Source organism: Danio rerio, chromosome 24 (genome assembly GCF_052040795.2).
Source record: "Danio rerio strain M-AB ecotype USA chromosome 24, GRCz13ab, whole genome shotgun sequence".
Classification (NCBI taxonomy): domain Eukaryota; kingdom Metazoa; phylum Chordata; class Actinopteri; order Cypriniformes; family Danionidae; genus Danio; species Danio rerio.
The window spans coordinates 15,943,807-15,969,163 of record NC_141044.1 but is presented as its reverse complement, the minus strand read 5'-3'; the positions used below and the strand labels follow the sequence as shown (position 1 = coordinate 15,969,163).

General features: G+C 33.7%; 1 protein-coding gene and 1 long non-coding RNA gene across 2 annotated transcripts; one reads left to right on the top strand and one right to left on the bottom strand.

Moving 5' to 3' along the window:
- Positions 1–1,767: 1,767 nt before the first annotated feature.
- On the bottom strand, positions 1,768–23,761 carry tram1 (translocation associated membrane protein 1). The gene is given in 11 exon segments (NM_153669.2): positions 1,768–2,876; positions 5,221–5,366; positions 7,354–7,497; positions 9,823–9,927; positions 10,801–10,871; positions 13,878–13,962; positions 18,880–18,938; positions 19,032–19,148; positions 20,072–20,193; positions 20,605–20,668; positions 23,570–23,761. Coding segments are annotated over 11 exon segments (1,110 nt in total). The 5' UTR covers positions 23,693–23,761; the 3' UTR covers positions 1,768–2,802.
- Positions 10,596–23,803, top strand: LOC147837993 (uncharacterized). Its single transcript, XR_015524845.1, has 4 exons — positions 10,596–12,284; positions 12,515–15,518; positions 17,775–17,883; positions 22,783–23,803. It is a non-coding gene; the product is annotated as an uncharacterized LOC147837993 (long non-coding RNA).
- The last annotated feature ends 1,554 nt before the right edge of the window (positions 23,804–25,357 follow it).

The window sequence follows — 25,357 nt, the reverse complement described above, 5'->3', positions numbered from 1 at the left end:
TGGAATTCCTATAACTAACGTGCAAAAGACATAGCCCCTTTTTTTTTTTTTTACAGTAATTTGCTGTAATCATGATGCCTGCCTCAATTTCACAATAAAATTCAGAATATAAAAAAATTTAACAGTTAAAATCTTATAAAGTAATACTAATGTAATTTTCTGTGAAAAATTACAGTAACATGTTGTGAAATCATTTTCAGTGCAGGGTTTCCATTCAAAGCTAAATATCATATTCCCTGACTTTTCACTGCAGCAGAACGTTTATTACTTATAATTAATGGAAAAACAGGCTTTTAAATGGTTAGATCAGGGGTCACCAATCTCGGTCCTGGAGGGCAGGTGTCCCTGCTGGGTTTAGATCCAACTTGCCTCAACACACCTGCCTGGATGTTTCAAGTATACCTAGTAAGACCTTGATTAGCTTGTTCAGGTGTGTTTGATTAGGGTTGGAGCTAAAATCTGCAGGACACCGGCCCTCCAGGAACAAGTTTGGTGACCACTGGGTTAGAGAATATAATTTAGCATGAGCTTAACAGCCACTATGAGAACAATTTATCATTAATTTCAGATTCTAATAAAAAAAAATACTGAATGTGTTTGCATGGCTGTGAATGCTTCCTCTCCCATATTTGATAACTTGACAGTTTTAGAAGGTTCACATTTAGTTTTTGTTACCTACAAGTTATGTTATTGTTTTCGCAATTTTAAAATGGAAATTTTCAAGTCAAAGCTCTTAAAATATACTATAAGTCTTAGTTAACAGGTTGATGACTGCGTTTCATTCAAGGTTCATAATAAGAGCCGTGATGTAGTGGGATCTGAAAATAAAACGTAAAAAACAATTACATTTTTACATAAAAACAAAACAAAAGTCAGCAAAAGTCTAGATCGGATACGCAGTTGGTCGTAAGTGCGATCAGCACATCATTATAGCAGCATTTGTTCATGACCCTGTATAACAATAATTAACACTTTTACAGTACTCTTGATGATTGGGTTTAGGGTTGGGGTAGGCGTTTAAAAAATACAACTTATTGGGTAATTTAATAGATAGCATAAGTAATACTCTGCATAAATAATTTTTACGTTAAAGTGACGGTTTGGTGTAGGGTAGGCGTTAAAAAATACAATTTATTGGGTTTAATAGATAGCATAAATAAAACTTGGTACAACAACTACTGTTTTTACGTTACTGTGATGGTTAGCTTAGGTTTGGCAATAAAGACAATTTATTGGGTAATTTAATAAATAACGTAAATAATACTCGATACAACAACTGTTTTTACATTACTGTGACGGTTGGGTTTAGGGTTGGGGTGGGATTAGGCATTAAAAAAAAATACAATTTATAGAGTAATTTAATTGATAACAAATAATACTCGGTACAACTATTGTTTTAATGTTACTGTAACGGTTGGGGTAGACATTAATAAAATACAATAAATGGTAAAAATAATAAATTTAATAAATAAAATAAATAAGTCTTGTGAACTTCTGGCCGCAACTGTATCCAATCTAGCAACAACCACAGAAGTCCATGAAATTCCATTACTTGGAAACAAACATAAATTCCTGATTTTAAATGTCTGGAAAAGATGATTCCATACAACTTTCATGAACCCTGCAAAACACTGTTTGACATCTTTAATTTGTTTTGATGTCACAACTCACAGTTTGATTTTCGGTAAAGCGATTTACTTCAAAGCAGTACTAAAATACGCAAAAACGGAAAACATTTTCATAAGCAATGCACTGAAATGAAACAAATAACTGTGAAAACGACATTTATTAACGTATTCACTGCTTGTTGGTCAACTTGGTTGTATTTTGAAAGTAATGCGAGATAACAATGCTTGTTCCTGTCTTCATTGTTACATATTGCTGTTCTAAAGCCAAAACTGAGAAATTAGGAGAACTTTTTCTTCGATTTTGACCAGAGTTTCACAATCTCACTGGAATGTGATTTGACATTTTCATGTGTTATCTACACCAAACAGCAAAGTCAGCTGTGCAAAGTCCAAGATTAAATGGTGGAATCTATTGACAAATCAAAAGCACATCGCTTTAGTTTCTTTGCTAAATCAACAATGTGTGGAGCATCACACTAATTGCTTAACTCGACCAAATTACACAATACAGTGCAACAAACGCAATTCATGAACTTGTCTAAAATAAGGCATCAGATGAATGTCTTTGCTTGTGATCTTTTGCTAATGAACGTTTTTTTTTCTAGAAATCTGATGATGCTTCAACACAACAACACAAATGGAGAGACTGTAGACATGGTTCCAAATGCATAGGACAGAATCAGCAAAAAACTGAGCCTTCAGAGAACTTTAAATACAACCCTGATTTTATAATCAAGCTAAAATATTGGATTATCCCTCTCTGACCTGTCAAAATGATGTATGATTAGGCACTTGTAAAAAAATAAGTTACTTTTCTTTCCCACCCCCCACAGTTCTCATGTTTTCTTTGCAGGTATGGCTGGATCATAGATTTGGGATTTGAGATTGCAGCATTAGCAAAAAAAAAAAAAAAAAGGCAGAAAGCAAATGGACCTCAGAATGCGCAGGGAATAAAAAGACCCTCTTCAAAATCCCCTAAAGCCACATTTCCTTAAGCCGCTCATAATAGTTGAATGGCTTTGTAAAATATGGCATTCGACATCCTACAGGATCAAGAAGCAGGATGAGGAAGTTGCAAGTTTTTTTTTTTTCATTCTTTCTGATAAACAAGAGTGTGAAGGGAAAACGCAGAGGAATGATGGTGCTGATTTGGGAAGCTGGGAATGCAGGAGGTTTATGATGACTTCTCCTTCCTCGCTCTGGGGGAATCTGCTCCGCTGGCTCCAACAGATCCATTCACACCATTGGCTGTGACGAACACAAATGAGAAGCAGCATTACAGGTACTTACTAACAGTCTTTATTTCTTAAGTACTTCAGCTCAAATCCCTAAATCTCAAAGTCAAAGGAAGCAGCTCGACTTGGAACAGTTTCTTAAAAAGGACAGTTCAGTCAAAACTGAAAATTGATTCGTTTACTCAGAATTCATGTATTCTAAATGGTCTGAGTTTCTTCTGATAAACATAAAAGATATTTTGACAAAAGCTAAAAAACCAGTAACCATTATTATTTTTTTAACAATATTATTTGTTTTAATTCCTATGGTAGTCGATGGTTATCGGTTTTCAGCTTTCTTCAAACTATTTTGTCCTGTGTTCAACAGATGAAAGCAGGGTTCCTACCATTTCATGAACGGCAGATTCAAGACCCTTTAAAACTTCAAATCAGGCATCTTTTTAATTCACGCCCGCAGCGCATGTAGCGCTATGAAAGTCCTTACTGCAACTAACTATTCACTTGCACTTAATATTGACATTAAAATATAAAGTACTGCATAAAAAGGATGCTAAAACAATACATAGGCAAAAACAATGACTCATTAACTAGCCATATTAGCCACCCCCAAATGGAAAAGTAGAGCTACATGTGGTGTTTCAATAAATGAATGACCTGGGGCCTATTTCAGTAAGAAGGTTTAAACTTGAACTCTTAGTTGATTTACAGAGAGATTAAAAACTCAAGAGTTTTCGGTTACAGAATAGCTGATCTGAGTTGGGTCAATCAACTTTGAGTAGACCAACTCACACACTATGACTATAAAAAGGCATTATAATGGAGCGCAGATATTACGAGTGACCATGGCAACATATTTTATATATTTACATATATTTATAAATAAAATTAATAAAAAAAAAAAATTAAAAAAGAGATCAGCATTTCTTTCTGCAGCTGAACTTGATGTGCTCATGCAAAGTTATTGCAAATATGACCATGTATTTTAAAAAGTAACACCACTGCATCAGTGAAACAGAGGCAGTTAGCATGGGAAAACATAGCTGTTCAAGTTAATGCGTAATTTTAAAGTATTTAATATTTAAATATAATAAAAAAAAGTAATGTAATGTGTAAGGTTTATAAATTTTTATACACGTTAATCAGTTTTAATAGATTTAAAAGTGCACTTGTCTGCAATTGATCAAGTGAAAGAGGCTGATATGATATTTAGAATGCAAGCAGTACTAAAAACAGTTTTAGAATATTAATCCCATTAATCTAGATAGTACATGTCGAAGGTCAGTGAATTTAAGCTAATTATTTATTAAAAAAAAGTACAAATCATTCTCATACAATTATGTTCTTTGTGTGACTGAAATGTAGGCAATAGTTATGTTTCCATCCAAAAATATAAAATTTGTGTGCAAAACTGGATTATTGCACAAAAGACGTGCAAATAAAGCAGCGTTTCCATCCTACGAATTAAAGAGAACAAACTTGTCACTTCCTGATTAACTGACGCCAAATATCAACAGTAAAAACAGAATTTATTGCTGTGAAAGAAGCTGCATCTTTCTTTATTTAATAAATGTACTTGCGCCTCAGAAGACAATGTAGACACACAATGAAGACAGGGGGGTTTGAAGGCATGACACGCAGAGAACAGATGCTCTTGACACTCTGGAGGTAATTCATAATGTACATTAATACTCAGACGGTTAAGGCGTTTTGAAATTACCAAAAAACCATTTTGGATGTTTTACAGTGTGCTCAGCCTGCTGGTTTATCCATTCACACACATTTTCTTCATCATCTCTTATAACAAACCTTTTTAATGTGCATACTGGAATTTGTTCAGTAAAAGTGTTTAACGCAGTTAATGCGCATCTTTTCTTATCAAATATAAAGTTTATCCAACTCGGTTATGCACATGTTTTTTATGCATATTTTTTAAAAGTTATGTGCATCATGACGTTTTCATCAATCGTTTTTTATGTGCATATCCAAATTGAGCATTAAAATAGGTGGGTGGAAACGTAAGGCTAAGGAGAGAAATACAGCTTCGTCTTAAAAAAAAATAAATTAATTAAAAAAAAAACAGACAGACAGAAACTCAGAGTTTAGAGAATAAAACCTGCTCCTGACCAGGATAGGTTCACAGAGTAAGTTACCATGGTAACTGATTCAGAGTTTAAGTTACTTCTCTTTCAGAAACAGGCTTGACTTACCCAGCTTTCCCCATTTTGACAAACCTTTCATTTTGAAACAGAAAACCCAAAGTTTCTCCCATTTCAGGGTTAAAATACTCTGAGTTTTCACTTAACCTCCTTTCACTTAACCTCCTGTAACTGGCCCCTGAACTAAAGTGCAATACTGACCTTTCTTTGATTTGCTCTTAGAAGAGGATGATTTCTTCTTTAAGGTCTGAGTCTGTGCTTGTTCTCTCCATCGTCGCAACTGGAAGTTGATAAATTTCCACATCATAAAAGCTTGAGTGATGCATATGGCAGCCAGAACGGTCACTCTGAGAGAAACAGAATGTGATTACAAACAGCTCCAACTATAATAAAGCTAAAGGATTTTCTATGTTTTGGTGTGATTTAACGCAAGTCACATTCATCCGAAAAGCACACTACCAGTAGAAAAGCCTTTCAAATGTTCATTATAAAGGAAAATTAGTTTCAAAAATTCTGGCATGGCTATTTTGTGGGCAACAACGGCAAACTTACATTTTTTTTACTCATTACATTTCTGTGTATTTAGCTGTTGATAAAGTTAATTAAAACAATTATGCGGAAATCATTTACAGTCTACAGTAGTAAAGGTTTGAACTGAATCAAAACCTTTCAATCAAAACACCTGTTCTTGTCTTAGGAGAATTCCGATAAATATTCTTGATCCACAATTATAAAGTCATTACATCAGTGTATATCTATGTACTATTTAAATTCACATTTGTTATTATTTCATAAATTTTTCAAATGTTGGATAATATATAAAATATTAATAAATAATATTTTAGTATTATACAGTAATTCGATTTTTAGATTTTTTTTTGTATTTATTCTTGTATTTAGTATTAATAAAAGGGTTAATTAAAATAACTTGGAAAAGATTTAATTTACTGTAGTCAACATTTCAAGTTGATCAAAATCTTTCAAAGTCAATCAAAAACCACTTCAAATGTTGACTGTATATACTGTACATAACTCACATTACATTTTTCTAATCATTAGTGCACACTTATTTACTTATTTTAAAATCACATTTTTATATTTTTTCTATTTATTTTATTTCATTAATGCATCAAAGATTGGGTCATTTATAAATTATTAATAAATAATATATAATATTTTTCTTGTTATATAATTTTGTATATAGCCATTAATAAAACAGTTCATTATAGTATTATCATATCATATTAAATATAGTTCATAAACAAATAAGTTTACAATCTACAGTAGTGAAGGTTTGCACCAAGTTGATTTCAAAGTTAATCAAAACTTTAATTTAGTCATTTCTACTCAGTACATTACTGTATACATCTATTTACTCATTGTAAAAAAATAAAAAATAAATAAAAACCCTTTAGAAATTTTGTAAATTTTTCAAAAGTTTAAAAATAAAATATTTAAAAAATATATATTTTTTGTATTATATAGTTAGATTTGTAACATTTCTTTTGTATTTTTGTTGTATTTAGTATTAAAAATGGTTAAAATAATTTGGAAAATATTTAGAAATCTGCAGCAGTCAACATTTGAATGTCAATGTAGTGGACGTTCTTGTCTCAAGAGAATTCCTGAAAAACAGTAGTCAACGTTTGAAGTGGATCAATACTGTATATAACTTGCATTACATTTTTCTACTTATTACATTACTGTGTACATCCATTTATTCGTTTTAAAAATCCCATTTTTATTTTTTTGTCTTATTTTCCATTAATTTATCAAATGTCGGATAATTAATTTATAAAATACTAATTAAATAATCTATATACACACACACGTGAACACGACATTTTTATATAAGATTTTGATTCTTTTTAGTTTTGGATTCTGGCTGTTAATAAAATGTATTATTAAATTAAACAATTTATGCTTTCATTTATCCAATTCTCAAAGGCTTGCATCTCCGAACACGTCCTAGGACCATGTTGAAAATCACCTAGATGAAAAACCTCACCACTATTTATTGTTCTTTCTGTACTTTTACATTCAAACACTCCAAAATTAAATTGTGTATTGCATACATGAATCAGATAAAGCCTGAATCACAAATACCATAAAACCAGCACAGTGTAAACCATTCAAATTCAAGAATTTCCTGCTTCAAAGCTTCACAAAAATTAAAACAAGTCACATGACAAGGCACTTGGCTTATAATGAGGCCCTAAAATTACTTCTTAAATAAAACAGCTCTAAAATATTTGCAGAATTGTTGTGAATTATTCCTTGTGCCATAGGGATGAAGTATACGGAATAACTAAAGCTGAAGATCACCCTTCTTACCGCACAAACAGGACATTAAAGCTTCCCTCTGCAAGATTCAAACCCTGTTTCTCTGCTCCTGCAAGGCCGAAGCCCACAGTAAGAACAGACAGAGACAGAGTCAACAGCCGGCCCAGCACAAACAGAACAGCCCACACTGTAAACCTGTTAACATACAGAAAATCCTTCATGATTATCAAAAATCCTTCTGCTTAAAACACACAGCAAAAAAAAAAAGTTACCAAAAATGGTTGGAGTTAAAGTTAGCGCAAGTTGACATGCACTTGCAAAGTTTCTTATAGTCAGTTAAATGTCTGTTGAAGGAGCAGTATCAGCAGATATTAAGCAGACAGTCTACTCAAATGGTAACACTCAAGTGGACCATCAAAATGAAGTTTTACCTTACTTTTTTACAATAATAAAGAATTATAATAAAGACATTAACAGCAATAGATAATTTAAATGACATAAATAAAAAAAATATCTAAAATAAAAACGGTTTAAAAATACTTATGATAAAAAAATGGGAGGGTTTAAAAGGATTCACGATTCAAGGATTCATCAAGTCTCTCCAGATTAAAATTGTTGTCTGATAACATTACAAATAGGGCAATCCACAAGTACATGTTTAACAGTTTGGTTTCCGTTGCAATATTGACATTTTGGGTTTTTTCTTCTTAAGTATCTGTCCATAAGCAGGGTTTCTGCAGGTTTCATCAAGTCAAATCTAAGACTTTTTAATACCATTTTAAGACAATTATAAATTACATTAAAGTTTTATACATGGCTAAACACTTGTAATTTGATACATTTTTAAATTTTGATAAGGATTTGGCCCTATGTATTCATTTATTGTTTTGCTTGCCACAAAAACAGGCCCATATTTAAATATAAAAACAAGAAAACTAGTTGTATACACTTTCAACATACTTTCGCTTTGTTTTTTTAATGAGAAGTTAAGCATTGTTTAAAGTATATTACAGAGAAAATTACATAAATTAAAAATATACACAATCCATTTCGACCAAAAGCCAACAAATACAGAGTATAACTCCTATTCAACCTAATGTGTTTGTTTTAAAAAACTTAAGTTTCATGTCTATTTATTATTATTATGTCCCCTTTCCCTTACTTCTTAAACCTTAAATTGTTTTTTGTATAAATGGAAGACCATGTAAAGAGGTATGTTGCTGTTATTATCATGAGTAAATGTGTAACTGTTTTCAGTTTGATTACATTTTAATTTGGAGAATTTGCTTTATCTCTTTGCAGGGCGAAGCAGTGGCGCAGTAGGTAGTGCTGTCGCCTCACAGCAAAAAGGTTGCTGGTTCGAACCTCGGCTCAGTTGGCATTTCTGTGAGGAGTTTGCATGTTCTCCCTGCGTTCGCATGGGTTTCCTCCGGGTGCTCCGGTTTACCCCACAGTCCAAAGACATGCTGCAGGTCAATTGGGTAGGCTAAAGTTGTCCGTAGTGTATGAGGGTGACAAGCCCAGACGACAGGCCAGCCGGAAGGTGTTTAAAAAAAAAAAATAAAAAAAAATAAAAAAAGTTGTTATCATATGATGGACAAGTCTAAATGGAGGACTTGCTCCAAAGAGCCGACACCGCAACCATACGGGACTAAGGCCAAAGAAGAAAAAGAAGCTGTATTTCTTTGCAATCAACTTCTATTCAGATGGCTTGTTGATAATTGGATGGATCTCGGCCGATTGGGTAGCTTTTTCCTTGGAGAGGAAATGTAAGACCTGTTTAAAGTTATTTAAGACCTATAAAACAATATTTTAGCGAATTCAAGACTTCTTAAGGCCTAAAATGTTGTTTTGAAAATGCAAGATATTTAAAGACTTTAAGACCCCACGGACACCCTGATAAGTCCCATATGACACCTTGTGTAATCTCATAAAAAAATAAAAAAATAAATGAGAGAAAATATGCGTTAAAAAAAAAATGGTTACATTTTCTTTCCATTACTGGCTGGATTTCAGAAAGTTTATTTTCTGAGCACTGATCCTATTCTACCTTTTTCTGACCTTTTTCAGACCTTTGAGTCTCATTCGTTGACAGTCCCATATAAGCTTACCCAGTGCACACAGTTTGAGCCAAAATGAGCTATGATTAGTTCACCTTTTGAGTCTTCTGGTTTGTGATCTGTTCGTTCATCACGTGACAGCATGTAAAAAGAGATGACTCAAGCCAGGGCTCGAGAAATGAATGAATCAAATCTTTATTCCCGCTCTGAATGAATATGATTGGCTTCTGTCTTTCCTTCTCTTCTTAACTCGCATGGAAATGTTTGTGTTTTTATGCTAGAGTAAAACCAAGACAAAGGCTGTAAAAATACCATCCTTTTCTTGATATATGGTCAAAGCAGCAACTAATTTGCATTAAGGGGACATACACGAAATTATGTATTTTTTCTTCTAGCTGAAAAAAACAAACAAAAGCATAACAGTCTTTAACTGGACTTATGTCCATTGATTGACACTCACCCACTCTGCCTTTCCTCATTGCTGAAGTAAATGAGTCTGGACACATGGAAGATGAGCTCAACAAAGTAATGCAGAACCAGCAACACCAAACCCAACCGGTTCAGACTGAAAACACATAAAAAATAGTTTAAACATTAGTGAATCTGCTGTGTTGCACTTTGAAAAGTGTCCATGCACGTAAATGGAAATGCTTTCGGATTCATTTAAATTTCACTTTGTACAATTTTTTTTAATTACTTTTTTACACTTTAAATGAAAGTCCAAAAAATTTTCAAAGTTTCACTGTAACAAAATAGATTTTTTAAAAGCAGTTAAAAAAATTAATAAACAAACAAATCAGTCTTCTTCAAAATTGTGCGTTTAATTCCATGCATTTTTGGCCATGTTTATAAATTATACAGAGTTTAATATGAAGTAAATCCTACAACTTCTTTTGAAGTGTTGAATAAATTTTTGACATTCAAAAATATATTCAACACTAATTGAATATTAATAGTTGTCATCGACCATGTTACAAAGTTTTTTTGACTTGCTCAACTTAAAAATACATAAGTACATACAAACATATCGATTCCAATTATTTTTTATGTATCTTAATAACAGCAAAAAACACAATACTCTAAAATATTATCACAAATAAAATAAAAGGCTATACATTTTACAATGCAATTTATTCCTGTGCTGACAAAGCTGGGTTTTCAGCATAATTTCTCCAGTACACAGGATGCAATAAGCATCTGAAAATATCTGGAACAGTGTTCCTTTTCTTCTTTGATGATTTTAAGTCTTCATTAATCAAAAAACAAAGTCATGAAGGCAGAAACAAGAAACCAATAAGACAACTATAATGGGCTTGTTGACAACATCCATTTTCAAAATCCACGTTCGAGTGAGCATGTGTAATTGATGTTCTCCTACAAAATGTGACCCTGACAACTGTTTATGGTGATTAATAAACATGACAAATCAATTGCTTACTTCAGAGCGTAGGCTCCAGCGATGTGGACCAAGTAAAGGCTTATAAAAACAAGCTGGCGAGGAATGTCTTCCTGAAAAAAAAAAAAAAAACACATGCAATATGTATTAAAATATCGTAAAAACACCATCTCAAATGTTTATACACATTGAGTATACACAATTCTTAACCTGATTATAAATATAGTCATTGTGTGATAAAAAATATTTTATAGCCTGAAATTAACATTGATAACTTACATAATGTAAATGTTTACTTTTTATATTTAATTACTGTCTTGCAAGAAATGCTATGTAGTGACAATAATATATTAATGTGACAAAAGCAAAAAATAAATAAATACTAATTCACATGAAGTTGTAGTCATTGCTATGAAAAGCCAATTCAAATCACATAAACCTTGATTTTGTGTTAATAATCCAAACAAAATGTATTTTTACAAAATATTGAGAATACAACTGAAAAGAAACATGTCAAGTGTTAGCCAAGAGTCCTAAGTAATCTTTGTCTATCAGCTCAAAAAATTGTTTTATATATGTAAACTTTGTGTGATCTAAACTAAATATTTGAAACAGAAGACCCATAGCTTTTAGTTCATTTAATTTTAGGGTGATTTTATTAATATATTCTTAGTGAATTTTGTTAGTTTTATAGCAGTACTTATCACAACACAAATATCTTTAAAAAGAGAAATTAAGATTAGATATTCAAAAGCGTTCCAGAATTGTTTATTTAAATTGAGCAAGCCTAGATTATAAAAAGTGCAACGCTGTAAACATGTTAATGAACTATGAGCACAGTTGCCTAAATGTTAATTATATTTTCCAGGGTTTCTGCAGATTTCACCAAGTTAAACTTAAGATGTTAAGATCATTGTGAATGAAATTTTAGACTCAAAGTGGCAAATGCCAAGAATTTTTCAAATAGTTCAGGAGGAATAGATTTTTATTTGCCCTATCAAAAATATTATAATTTACTACATTAAGTAGTACAATAAGAAAATTATTTAGAAAAATGTAAATATTTTAGATATTTCTTAACAAAATATTTTCAATAGTGTAAACGAGAGTCGATTTGAAATGACATGATTTGTTCTTCAAAACTCATTCTTTTTTTTCCCAAAGAAATAATAATTTATGCAGTCAACATACGCGTTTTTACAGCTAATACGCCAGTGATTTGATGCTTCGCTAAAGTTGCAAAGACTTTTACCGATGTCAAAATGCTTTTTTTAAAGCAACATTAATCTAAACAGCCAGTTATTCCTTACACAAATTAAGAAACTTAAAAAGGCCTAGGCTACTATATTAAAGAAAATCCACTTTAAATGTAAAATAAATTACTAAATACCCGACACATGAAAGTGTAAACTAAAGCCTGCAGCCCACTACAAAGATGTAAAGTTATTGAGTATTATATTTAACAAACTGTTTACTATCAATTTGATGTAATTTTGCTCACATGGATAATTGAATATTAATCAGATGTTATTATGCTGCTGTGCTGTCAGCTAATCGTTGCATTACTGATCATGATTTCGAGGATCGATAGATCCGTCCTCCACAACTCACGCAGCAATCTCAGATTAGTTTATCCACACATTTTAATCTGATCTGCGAACTTGTTTGAACAACCATATTAGCCAAAGATCAATCATTAAAAGATCCAGGATCTGCCAAATCATCTTAGATTATTTAAGTGAGGTATGAAGAACAGACCCCAGGTCAGTGTCCTCAGCAGTGAATGCCACATTAGTTTAAAAGTGCTCCATGTAAAGAAAATTAAAGCAATATGATAAAATGGAGTTAAAAATGACACTTTTAAATAAAAAGTTGAAAGTTTTATTGAGATGGATTGTTGGTGATTGTATGGGTGTTGGCCAGATTGGGTTGCAAAAATAGACCCATTTAAAAAAAAAAAAAAGATTTAGGACCCACAACACTATTTCAGTAAATTTAAAACTTTAAAGAATTCTGACATTTTGATTTTGAGATTTAAGACATTAAGACACGAGGATATAATTTTCCTTGAAGGGATAGTTACTGTCTTAATTTTTTTAACACTACAGTTGTTCCAAAACGATTTGAGATTGATTCTTCTGTTTAACATAAGAGCAAATATTTTGAAGAAAGCTGAAAGCTTTGAAGAAAGCTGAAAACTGAAAAATTGTATTTGTTTTTCCTACTATGTATGCCAATGGTTACATGTTTTTTGCTTTCTTCAACATACAGTACTTGCTTTGGAAAGCCATTGGTCTTCTGTGTTCCAAATATTTTAGACATGTTCCAAATAAGTAAAAAGAAAGTAAACTTAAATTTCGGGTTAACTATTCCTTTAAGCCAGCTTAAGCATAAATTAAGGAATAAATGTAGCCAAGCATGTACATGTGTAAAACCATTTTCTGTTGCTTTACTGAAGTGTGCATGTGTGATACAAAACATTTGCTCTGTCTTAAATTTGCAGTAACAAGGAAGGAGGAAATATACCACAAACAAACAAAAGCACTTTCTTGACCCAAAGAATTACAAAAATGTGTTGTCATCTTGTGCGGCAGAAGCAAATGTTTAGCGGTCAAAATGCTGGATCTTAAGAGGATCATAAACATGCGGTTTAGTTTTTAATCATTAATTGGGTAATTCACCCAAAAATTTTAAATTCAGTTTTCAGTCCCAAAAATGTAGCTGTTATGCACACAAAAAAGCAAAAACGCATAAAAAGTTCCCTCTTTTTGGCTGAAAATATTGTGTGAACAGCCCTTAATTTGCTTTGAAAGCTGCCAGCATCAAATTAACTGATTTATTAATAAACTCTAAAGCATTGCTGGGTTATGCATTTGCATGCAAACCCAAAAAAATGGGTTATTTCAACTTGCCGTTTAGATTTTAATTTTTTTTTAATGAGCATATTGGTCTCTTAAAACAGCTCCAGCGGGTGTCTATTGTCACGTCTTCTCTGAATTTCAGTGAAGTAAAAGGTTTTGTAAACACAGAAGCCTCTGAAGGAGGAAACTGGTCTCGTCACAATAACAGGATGCATGAATATGGTCTTCAGTGAATGATGCACATCCATGTTTACTTACTTTCTTGGCCTTCTGGAAGTATAGCTCTGGGATTGCATGAAGCCAGTAGCCGAGCTGACAGATGTAGTAGAACTTCATCTGGAACCTAAAACAAACCAAGGAGCTTCTTAAGCATCTTCTTTACGACTTGCGGAAATAAGACATCAATAATAATCACATTTGCAAGCTGCGTGTTAAACATACAGTGGGTCTGCAAAAGTCAGAAGAGAAAGTTGGAGGTAGACTAATGCAGGATAATTTAATCAGAAGCTTTGAGACTGCTCTTACACAGACTCCTCCATGAGAACTTGATCAGTTTATGAAAGAAGATGCAAGTTATGAGTGCTCACACAGCCAATCGGCAGAGGTGACATGAGATGGAATATGAACCTGAATTATTTCACAATTCACGCTGAAAACCAACACTTTCTTATTATTTAAAGTTATGGCTGGATAATATTCCAAGAAAATGACATTGAAATGTATTTTATTAAAAATAATAGTCATTTTCACGAGATGACTTAAAGTTACTCTAAAGAGAATGGTGTGTTTTTTTTAATATGTCAAATCTTAACTGTTTTTTATTCTAAAATACTTCACACACAGAACTTAGGAATGCTCCGATCGATTGGCCAGAGATTAGTATAGGCCGATAAATCACATTTTGACTCAATCGATACTCACCAATCTCAAGAAGAACTAGATGGAGAGCAAAATATTGGACTGACCTTGCATGTGTTTAGATCTTTTTACATATATAAGAACTGAAAGCTCAGTGTTTTGACAATTCCAAGTCCACTTAAACCAGGTTTTGTAATATACTTACTGCAATAAATATGTATTTATAGGTGTGCATTTTAACTTCTTATGCATCAAATACGTGCTCAAACTTTTTCTTGATTGAGACATGTAGAATTCTTCTTTCATCATTTGCAATGTTTCCAAATTGCCTCGTCAGTTGTTTTTCTTACCAATATTTTTTATTGGTTTTATCTATAACGGTCTTTAAAGCTGCTTCCGACCATGACATGTCCACACTAAACAGTTATAAGCGACATGTTTAAGGGACTATATGCAACATCCTTCATTTACTCTCCACTTAAGTATCACACTTAGAAGGAAAATGTGCTTTATGCATCAAAGTTTGAAGCATCAAAATCAGTACTCTGTATCGGCCGATCCCCATGACAAGGAATCGGTACTTTGTATCGGCTGCAAAAATCCTGATCAGAACACAAAAATTAACTACTAAAATAATAATAATAATAATGTGGTGCAACAGATTAGAAATCTTACGGTTTGGATTACATTGTTTTTTTTTCTTGTTTTTTAAAGTCACAGACCATTTTTCGGATCAGCCAAAAAACGTAATTTGCTTTCCATTCATTACAAAAACAGTACCGCAAGAAACTTTTATTTAACAAACAAAACCTAGAACCTGTAATTTTATTTAAAATAAAATGAAGTAATAATCAGCTACTGTGAAAAAATAAATAAAAATACTGTTACTACTACTACTTTTGCTGATGACACTAAAATGTATAAATCTATCATTATCTTTTGCACAACCCATGTTTATTTTTAACCTAATTTTCAATAAATGATTCAGTTATTCACTTATAAAACTTCATGATTCATAGCTAGATGGATCATTTTTAAAGGGCCATGAAACCCCCCTCTTTCGGTTAAAGTCTACTTCAGAATTTTTTCAAAAGATGTATGATTAATGGGCGTGGAGCTCCGCGAGCATTGGGCAGGAGTGGGCGTGGCTAGCAGGGGAGAAGGGGAGCGAATAACTGCTGTTGTCAGTTAGCTCACAAAATGAGACACAAAGAGGAGACGCATGAGTTTATAGTTTACAAAGTTAAAATGCAAAGAAATAAACAGTGATTTAATGCCCTGCTACATTTGTTATTCGTAATTTCATATACAGACAACCACAATTTATATCATTATAAAGACGTGTGTTCATGTAAACACTATAAATGAGGACTTCTCCCTCAATCCCCGTATCCAGCAGACTCAGTGCAGCAGGTCTCCTGACCAGTCTATTTTAACCATTAGCCCTGCTGGTAATCTGGAGGATTTAGGCAAACACAGCAGCACAGTGATGTGTCTGAATGTGAACGAACTCCTGATAAAAGACAGCGTCCGCCATTCTCTAACTCTCGTGCTGCTCTTCCGACAAAAATGCTTGCAGCACACACATACAGCTTTGCTGTATGATCGGCCCTGACAAGATCGCGGGGGAAAATATGCAACAAACCCTGTGGATGATGGAAACAAACGCATATGAGCCTTCATGAACGGCTAAATACTGTGCCGTGGTTTCCGTGTCTCTCAGCTCGGGCTTGACACTGGCAGGTCTGGCAGGTCTCATGAATAATTAAGCAGCCGGCTCTTCTCATAGGATAAGAAAACTCCGCTATGAATAATAATGAGAAACCGACGCGTCATCATTGCACTTGCAGTTCTGCGCTACGTCGCCGATTTTGATCCCGCCCCAAAAATCATTTTAAACCCGGAAGATGAAATTAGCTGACAAAAGCTCAAAATTATCCAGGTTTCTCCACAATTAAAGCTGACAGGTGCTAACATTGTCTTAACTGATGCTCAACACACACACACACACACATCTGTTAATATAAAAAAAAAAAGTTCTCCGGGGTGTCCTGAACCTTTAAATGGTCACGAAACACCAAAACACATTTTTTGAGCTGTTGACAGTCGTATATGTGTCCCACACTGCCAAAAACACTATTAGGAAACCTATATTTCACTAAAAAGTGTAAATTGGTTGTTTTTGCGTTATTTCAAGCAAATTTGTACTTCCGGTTTGAAACGAATTTTTGAAGCTGCGTCACGGCCATGACATAATAGCCTGTATTCCAGCGTGCAGACTGGGCGTCTGTGCCAGAGTGAGTCTTATTACGTCTTACAGTGTGTTGCATTAATGCATGAGTAAGGCTTGGTTCAAACCAATCAGCGTGCTCTATTGTGCAACTTCATTAATATTCATTACTGTCAGAGTGTAGATGGCAGAGACGCCACGTTGTGTTGGCAAAACAAGCGTGAAGTGTTGCTTTTATAGTTTGCTGCAGTTAAGTTTTGTTTTCATTTTCTCTCTGTGAGAGCTCAGACTCACGTGTGGATTACAGTGTACGCGACGCGCGACAACAATAACTTACGTGTCTAAGGAGGATTATTGTTTATCTGAGAGCTGTTCTCATCTGCAAACGCTGAGATCCGGATTCGCTTGTAGTCTCCTCTTAATAAAGACGCGGCTCTAGTTGCTGGTGATTGTTCTGTCTCTACAGATTTGGTAAGTGAGGGACCAGTGCTCTTTGTTTATTCAGTTCGTATTTTATTCGTATCAAACAAACTATTGCAACGAGTGTAAACAAGTTAGCACTAACAGTTACAACCAAACTATAACCTCGTGTTGGATTTAGTGACTGGAATAACACATGCGGCTTTCTGACGCTACCTGCCGTGTGCATCCAAGTTTCCGGGAAATGCTGAGTTTTTTTTCTCTCATTCGCCGTGCGGTATCAAACATTGCATGAAAAATACACGCTTAGAGCAGTTCCTCGAATCAAATATCACGTTTGTCTGGAGGGACATGAATGAATTCCCTGAATGAAGGAGCCACACTGCAGTTTAAGTCCACCATTTAATAATCTGGCAAATAATTCGACTACAGATGTCCATGTAAACACAGTCACATTGTCCGCTGTGGTTGTGTGTTTTGACTCTGAAATTCAGCGCGCCCAAATAGACACTCCCACACCAAGCCTCTTTTCTTCCTCCGACACTCCCCCCTAAACAGAGCTGGACACGCCCACTTTTCTGACTTTTTCCAAAGTAGAGGTGTGAAAACACCCTGCTGAAACAAGGGGGTTTCATGGCCCTTTAAAGAATTATTCAATGATATATTTTTGATGGCTGGTTGTTGCCACCTATTGGTTAAATTACGTAATTGATGCCTACAACTTTCATTTTAGTGTTATGTTAAATGCATAGGATGGTAATTTTAATCTCTCTCAAACTAATAATCTTTATCTTTAAACTGTTACCTTGGTGCTTCGGCGTCATTTAACTGTTTGTAAACTTAATACTGAATCTCTTTCTTGATTTTTTTTTGTATTTTTCAAACACATTTGAATGCGGAATGCTGCGATTCGGATTAATAAAGGATTAATAAACATGCAAATCACCAATATTTATGCTGCATAGTTGACGAGATTGATCTTTAATGATTAATCATGCAGCTTACACTAAATGCATTACTGCAGGCTAAGCAAGTATTGACAGAAAATTTTTTGATGAAGAAACCCACCTCATCCCAAATTATCTACCACAACTTCTTCAGTTATCATTATATTTTGATGGAAAGCCTAAATGCTTTCACACACATGTGATTTAAATGACGCAAGATGCAAATTTATTAAAAATAAAAAAAAGATTAATCCACAGGTCACATGCGTTTTAAACCGTGGGTTGTGATCCACACGATTCACGGATGAACGGTGATCCGTTACACCCTAATAATAATAAAAATAATTATACAGTACTTCAAAATATAAGTGTCTTACTTTGCTTTTTTATAAGAATAATTAAATTATGATTTTATTGTGATTCTTACAAATATTAAACCAAATAAACTTATTTTAATAGCACTATTGTACCGTAAATAAATTAATGTTTTAATAATAATATTTACATCTTATCCTCTTCATTTTCAAACAGCAACCTAGCTAACAAGTAAAAGAAATTGCTCAAAATTGCAAAAGACATAAAAAAAATATAAAAAAAAAAGCAAGGCCTCTATACTTAATCAGTTCAAACTCAATACTGAGAGGAAAGTCCAAATTTGAACAATAGTTGCATATAAATGACTTCAATAAGTCTTAGATATTTTATAAAAATCATAACCTGCAGGCTTTGACACTCGTACTAATTTCACACTATTTTATAATTCAAACTTCGCACATTTTCCAAGAGCACAGACGGTGGTACTTACTGCATTAGGGTGTGTGGGTAACCATCCCACAGGCTGACAGGGTTTGAGAGGATGTTCTCCTTTAGAGGAAGTAGAATAAGTCAAATTAGTCTTTTTACAGACTGCTAGAAATACAAAACAGCACACAAGCCCTATTAACACAAAGCTCTTACAGAAACAAGAATGCTGGCTCCCCACAGGCAGGAGAAGAGGTAGAAGGCACTCAGCTGACCCGACTCATTGAACTTGCTGTGCTTGGTTTTAGAGAAGTGCATCTTCCTGTTGATTTTCTGAACAGGAAAGGATTCAAATGAATAGCAAAAGAAAAGCATGCATTAGTATTAACAGTGTTGCACCACACTGATTCTGGCATGCTCATTTGTGCACTTAAACCATTTTGTTTTACATGGAAGCTTGTTCCTGCCATTAGATGAATAATAAGAGCTGATAGCATGTTTTAGCTCACAATTAAAAGTGTTAATTATCATTATGGATTTTTCCTTTAGAATTTGACTATATCTGACATTTTGAACTTACTGACTCACAATCTAAAATAAGTTCTCAGGATTTTGAGCTTTTTTTTGCAATTATGCAACAACAACAAAAAAAGACTGCAACACAAAAACTGAAAATCTTGCATATGCGAGATATATATTTAGTATTCTGAACCAAATCATAGATATAAAAAAGAAATAATTGCCCTGGTTACTACTACTAATTTAACTACCGAGTAATATTAATTAATTTCATGTACTTACCATATGGTTAGCATAAGAATGACAGTTAAGTTTAGGGTAAGTGTAATGTAATTATGCATTATTATTGATTATAATATTAAGTACATGGAGGGTGTAACAATTGGACACATTAAAATAGTGATATCATACAAATATCATATGAAGATTTGTGTTATTCTCTGCGTTAGATCAGTGGGAAAGCTGAGAGACTCAAATTCTGAATTGCGATGCCATCTAAACGATCAATTCCAAGAAATAAGAAAAAAAATAGTCTTGAATTGGGAGATAGAAACCTGGAATGATGAGAAACTTGCAATTCTGAGAAATGCATTTAACTTGGAAAAGCAAACCAAGTTGAGTGCAATTGCAGTTCACATTTAAATGTATTATTCTGTGTCAGAAACAAGCTTCAGTGCAGTAGTTTCAGCTACACTTCATTTAGTGGGACATATATTTAACCAGAGAGAAATACTTACATCCAACACATATTCCTGAATAATGGCGTGCATGATAATGGCCACCAACATGTAAAAGAAAATGGTGGCCACATCTTTCAGACCATAATGAAAGTAATTCACTGTCGCTTCCTCTGGACCTCCTAAAATACACAAGACAGTCGGAAGATTGTCCTAAACTTCTTAATACTATTGTTATTGGTATAGTAACTATTGTTAGCTTTTTGATCAAGTATAAACAGAAATTATTTCTCTTTTGTTCAGTAAATTAATAAATACATTTATTAATTAATAATATGACAGAGGCCATGCAGCTGATCTTTTAACATATTAAATGCCCCCCTTCTTTTGTAATTTAACATTATTCTGATTAAATAAAAGCAGAACATCTTCATTAAACAAATATGTCATCTGATAAATTGGTGCAGTGTTAGTGATAAAGGTTTAAAGAAAAACAATGATTGACTTGGTGTTTCGAATGCTACCATAGAAATAACAATGTAACAGAAAACAGATATGATTAAAACAAACTAGCTATTTCCCAACATACTTACCATTTGCTGGAATCGTGACGTTGTATTGCACAGTTATGAACAAAACCGCTACCTTTGATGTAATCTATGTGGAAAGAAATACTGTCAATACACAAACAAATAAAGCAATAAAATCACCCCAACATTAAAGATTTGTAAAAGCTTAAGCAATACAATCAAAACAGTAATAAATAAAATCAACATTTGACCCTAAAAGAAGAAAAAACTGTAATTGATGAAAATTAAAATGTAATAAAAAGTAGTTTTATATTCATAGAAGGCACACTACCTGTCAAAAGTTTGGGATCAGTAGGAGTTTTTAAAGGGTCACGAAACACCAAAACACATTTTTTGAGCTGTTGACAGTCGTATATGTGTCCTACACTGCTAAAAACACTATTAGGACACCTATATTTCACTAAAAAGTGTAAATTGGTTGTTTTTGCGTTATTTCAAGCAAATTTGTACTTCCTGTTTGAAACGAATTTTTGAAGCTGCGTCACGGTCATGACATAATAGCGTGTATTCCAGCGTGCAGACTGGACATCTGTGCCTGAGTGAGTCTTATTACGTCTTACAGTGTGATGCATTAATGCATGAGTAAGGCTTGGGTCAAACCAATCAGCGCGCTCTATTGTGCAACTTCATTAATATTCATTATTGTCACTGTGTTTACACCACAAAGACGCCACGTTGTGTTGGCAAAACAAGCGTGAAGTGTTGCTTTTATAGTTTGCTGCTGTTAAGTTTCGTTTTCATTTTCTCTCTGTGAGAGCTTATCTGGATCACGTGTGGATTTACAGTGTACGCGACGCGCGACAACAATAACTTACGTGTCTAAGGAGGAACATTGTTTACCTGAGAGCTGTTCTCATCTGCAAACGCTGAAATCTGGATTCGCTTGTAGTCTTCTCTTAATATAGACGCGGCTCTAGTTGCTGGTGATTGTTCTGTCTCTACAGATTTGGTAAGTGAGCGACCAGTGCTCTTTGTTTATTCAGTTTGTTCGTATCGAATTAAGTTAACTATTGCACTGAGTGCAGAAATGTTAGCACCGCATTTTGTGACCGGAATAACACATGCGGCTTTCTGACACTACCTGCCGTGTGCATCCAAGTTTCCGGGAAATGCAGAGTTTTTTTTTTCTCTCATTCGCCGTGTGGTATCAAACATTGCATGAAAAATACATGCTTGCAGCAGTTCCTCGAATCAAATATCTCGTTTGTCGCGAGGGGCATGAATGAATTCCCTGAATGAAAGAGCCAAACTGCAGTTAAAGTCCACCATTTAATAATTTGGCAAATAATTCGACTAGAGATGTCCACGTAGGTTAAACACCATCACTTTCTCCTGTCTGTGTGGGTGAGTATTTTGACTCTGAAACTCGCGCGTGCACAAATAGACACTCCCACACCATCCCACTTTAGTTCCTCCGACATTCCCCCCTAAACAGAGCTGGACACGCCCACTTTTCTGACTTTTTCCAAAGTAGGTGTGAAAACACCTTGCTGAAACGAGGGGGTTTCATGGCCCTTTAAATGTTTTAAAATAAGCTTCTCCGGCTCACCAAGGCTGTATTTAATCAAAAATACAGTACACATTGTAAAATTGTGAAACGTTATTGCACTGTAAAATAACTGTTCAAAAGTAGTTTAGAATTTAATTTAATAATTTATTCCAGTGATTTTTTTAATTTTGAACTTTTAGTTTCATTAATCCAGTCTTCAGAGTCACACGATCCTTCAAAAATCACTTTAATATTAATTATTATTATAAATAGTATTATTAATGTATTAGTAATACAAGCAATAATGACTGGAGTAATAATTTCATTTGAACATACTACATACAAGAAAGCAGTTATTTAAAATTGAAATAATCATTTAACAGTTTAACATTTTTTGCATTTAATAAATGATGCCTTGATGAACAAACTTTTGACCGGTAGTGTAAACTAAAGCAATTCTATTTTCATAGATGGTATACTATAAAGTTTATAAAATTCAGGGTTTTAAGTTTAAGGTTCACAAACTATTGTTAAACAAAACGGCATTTTACACGGTGTCTGATGTTCTGTAGATCATTGGCAAAAATAATTACAGTGAGACTATACAGGCCTGTTACTTAAGCGAGTTAACTTGGATATTTTAAAACGCCATTGATTTCGTGTGTTAAGTGTTAATCGGATGTATATGCAAGATAAAAATATTGTAACTTAAATAGGTGATGAATCATTAGAAAAAGCACCAAATCTATTCAGGTGATGTAAACTCCACTTCCCATGATGCACTACAGCACAAGCGCAGATGTTCAGCAAACTATCGTTCAAATCTAACGGTTTTGCTAATTTGCGGTCCAAACTGATGCGCAAACTGTAAAATCGTCAATTTGGCACAAAATACATATTTTGGTAGCCAAAAATCGTGACTCTCGCCATGTTGTGCACTGATGACAGCACTCAGTCATTCTCCGATTGCCACGTAACACTTCATTTGCGCGTAAAAGTATCAGTGCAGCTACAATGTTGCGTAATCATTTTAGTCATCATTTCTAAAATTCCGTTCAGCACTTCATATTACAGAAGAAAACTACGAGCGTGCTTTTTAATTATCTTGCGGGTTTTAAAGTTCCCTAAATGGGCATTCATCTCTCTCTATCTATCTCGTGCATCACGTCTATTGAATCAAACCATTCAATTGAACAACCAATTAGCACATTTGCGTGAGAGTTAATACTAATAACTTAATTATACGATTCAGAATCATGCAACTTTATCTAAAATCCTTCATTTTACGTTGCAAAACCAAAAAGTAGCAACTTAATGTGCAGTTAAAGGAAGTGAAAGAAACGAGATGTGTTCTGAAACAACATTAAACAAGATCCGTTAGATTTCTTACATAAATAAACAAAACATAAACACTGAGTTGACTCCAAGCTGTTCTTTCGTGTGTAAAAGTGAGTGAATTTGGTAAAAGTGTGCTCTTACCTCAAACATAAGACCCAGGAGAAACACCATAGCGACACAGGACACAATATCCGCGTGGTTCTGGATCACAAACTCATGGCTGAGCACCGGCGGGTTCTTGGTGGTCTTTTTTCGGATGCCCATCTTGGTGGATGTTGAGAGAACTTTTAGTGAGTGTGAGTGAGGAACACGTCTTCACTATTGTTATCTGGCAGGCACGTCAGTCTTAACGCCTACTTCTGTATTTCTTCTTCCATCCTTTTTCAAATTTTAATGCAGTTTGCAAGGAGACGAGAGACGCGCCATCTGTCGGACTGGAGAAAATACATATGCCAAACATGTCAAACATTCCTTTTTTAACATTCATTGTATTCTCTTTTATGATTTGACAAGTCAATATCAGACATTGTAAATATTGTGTTCCTACTTGCTAAATATCATATACACTGCTGTAAGTGTCCCTATGCTTTGAACATTTCCGAAACGAACTTAAACTCTATTACTCTTTACTGAAATTACTTAATAACTGTCGTGCCCAAAAAATTCATCAGACAATCATACATTAATTGTATTTTAAACTTTTGTTTATTTATTTATTTTTATTTTAGGGTGTCACAGTGGCGCAGTGCCATACAGCAAAAAGGTCGCTGGTCAGTTGGGATTTCTAAGTGGAGTTTGCATGTTTTTCCTGTGTTTGCGTGGGTTTCTTCTGGGTGCTTCGGTTTCCCCCACAATTCCAAAGATATGTTTTAGGTGAATTGGGTAAACTAAATTGTCTGTTGTGTATGATTGTGAATGAGTGTGTTTATGGATGTTTCCCAGTGTTGGGTTGCAGATGGAAGGGCATCTGATGCGTAAGAAAGAAAGGTTCTTTCTGCTGTTGCGCCCCCTGATTACTAGGGACTAAGTCGAAAAGAAAATTAATAAATGAATGAGTTTTTATTTTTTATAGCCTTACCTCTCTTTTTTGTTTGTTTGTTTGTTTAGTTTATTTGTTTAAATGGTCAATGCACATTATTAAACATTACTGTAAAATGTGCCAGAATTAGCCAAGAATGACTATTTTTCATCTGTAGACCCCTTACAAAATGTTAAAAAGTCACACCTAAAATAGAAGCAAAGCATAATAACCTAGAATACACTATCATATATAAAATACAATAAAAAAGCAAAGTTTTTAAGTTTTTTTTTTATTTTATTTTGTTATTTAAAAAAATTAAAGTAACGGCCATTAATTTACAGAAATTTACCGTAAAATAACAAACATTAATTACAGAAATTTACCAGAAATTTTAATTTAAGGAAATTTCTGTAATTTAATTCCCGTTGTTTTATGGTATATTTTGGTAATTTAACAGCTGTTACTTTACTTTTTTTTTCCAGCATTCCAGCTGCCAAAAATAAACGTAAAAATTACGTTTTTTTTTTTTAGTGTAGGTTTAATGCTGAATGTTTTGTACTCGATTTGTTATTATGTTGTTACCTCTACGCCAAATTACACTTCTGAACAGTTTGTTAAACCAAAACAAACAAGAGTAAAAAAAAACAATTAAATAAATTTATACATCAGAAGAATGTCATAAACCTTTTGCACTGTGCACAAAAAATGCTCAAACACATCAATTAAAAACAAGCAAAACATCCCATTTCCATGTGATCTCTTATTTTTTTTCCCATGCAGTTCCACAGCGGGGCTACATGGTGCACGGCTCAGTGATAAGCACTGACTACTCACAGTAAGAAGGCCACTGGTTCTAGTCCCGGATGGTTCAGTAACATTTCTGTGTGGAGTTTGTATGTTCTCCCCAT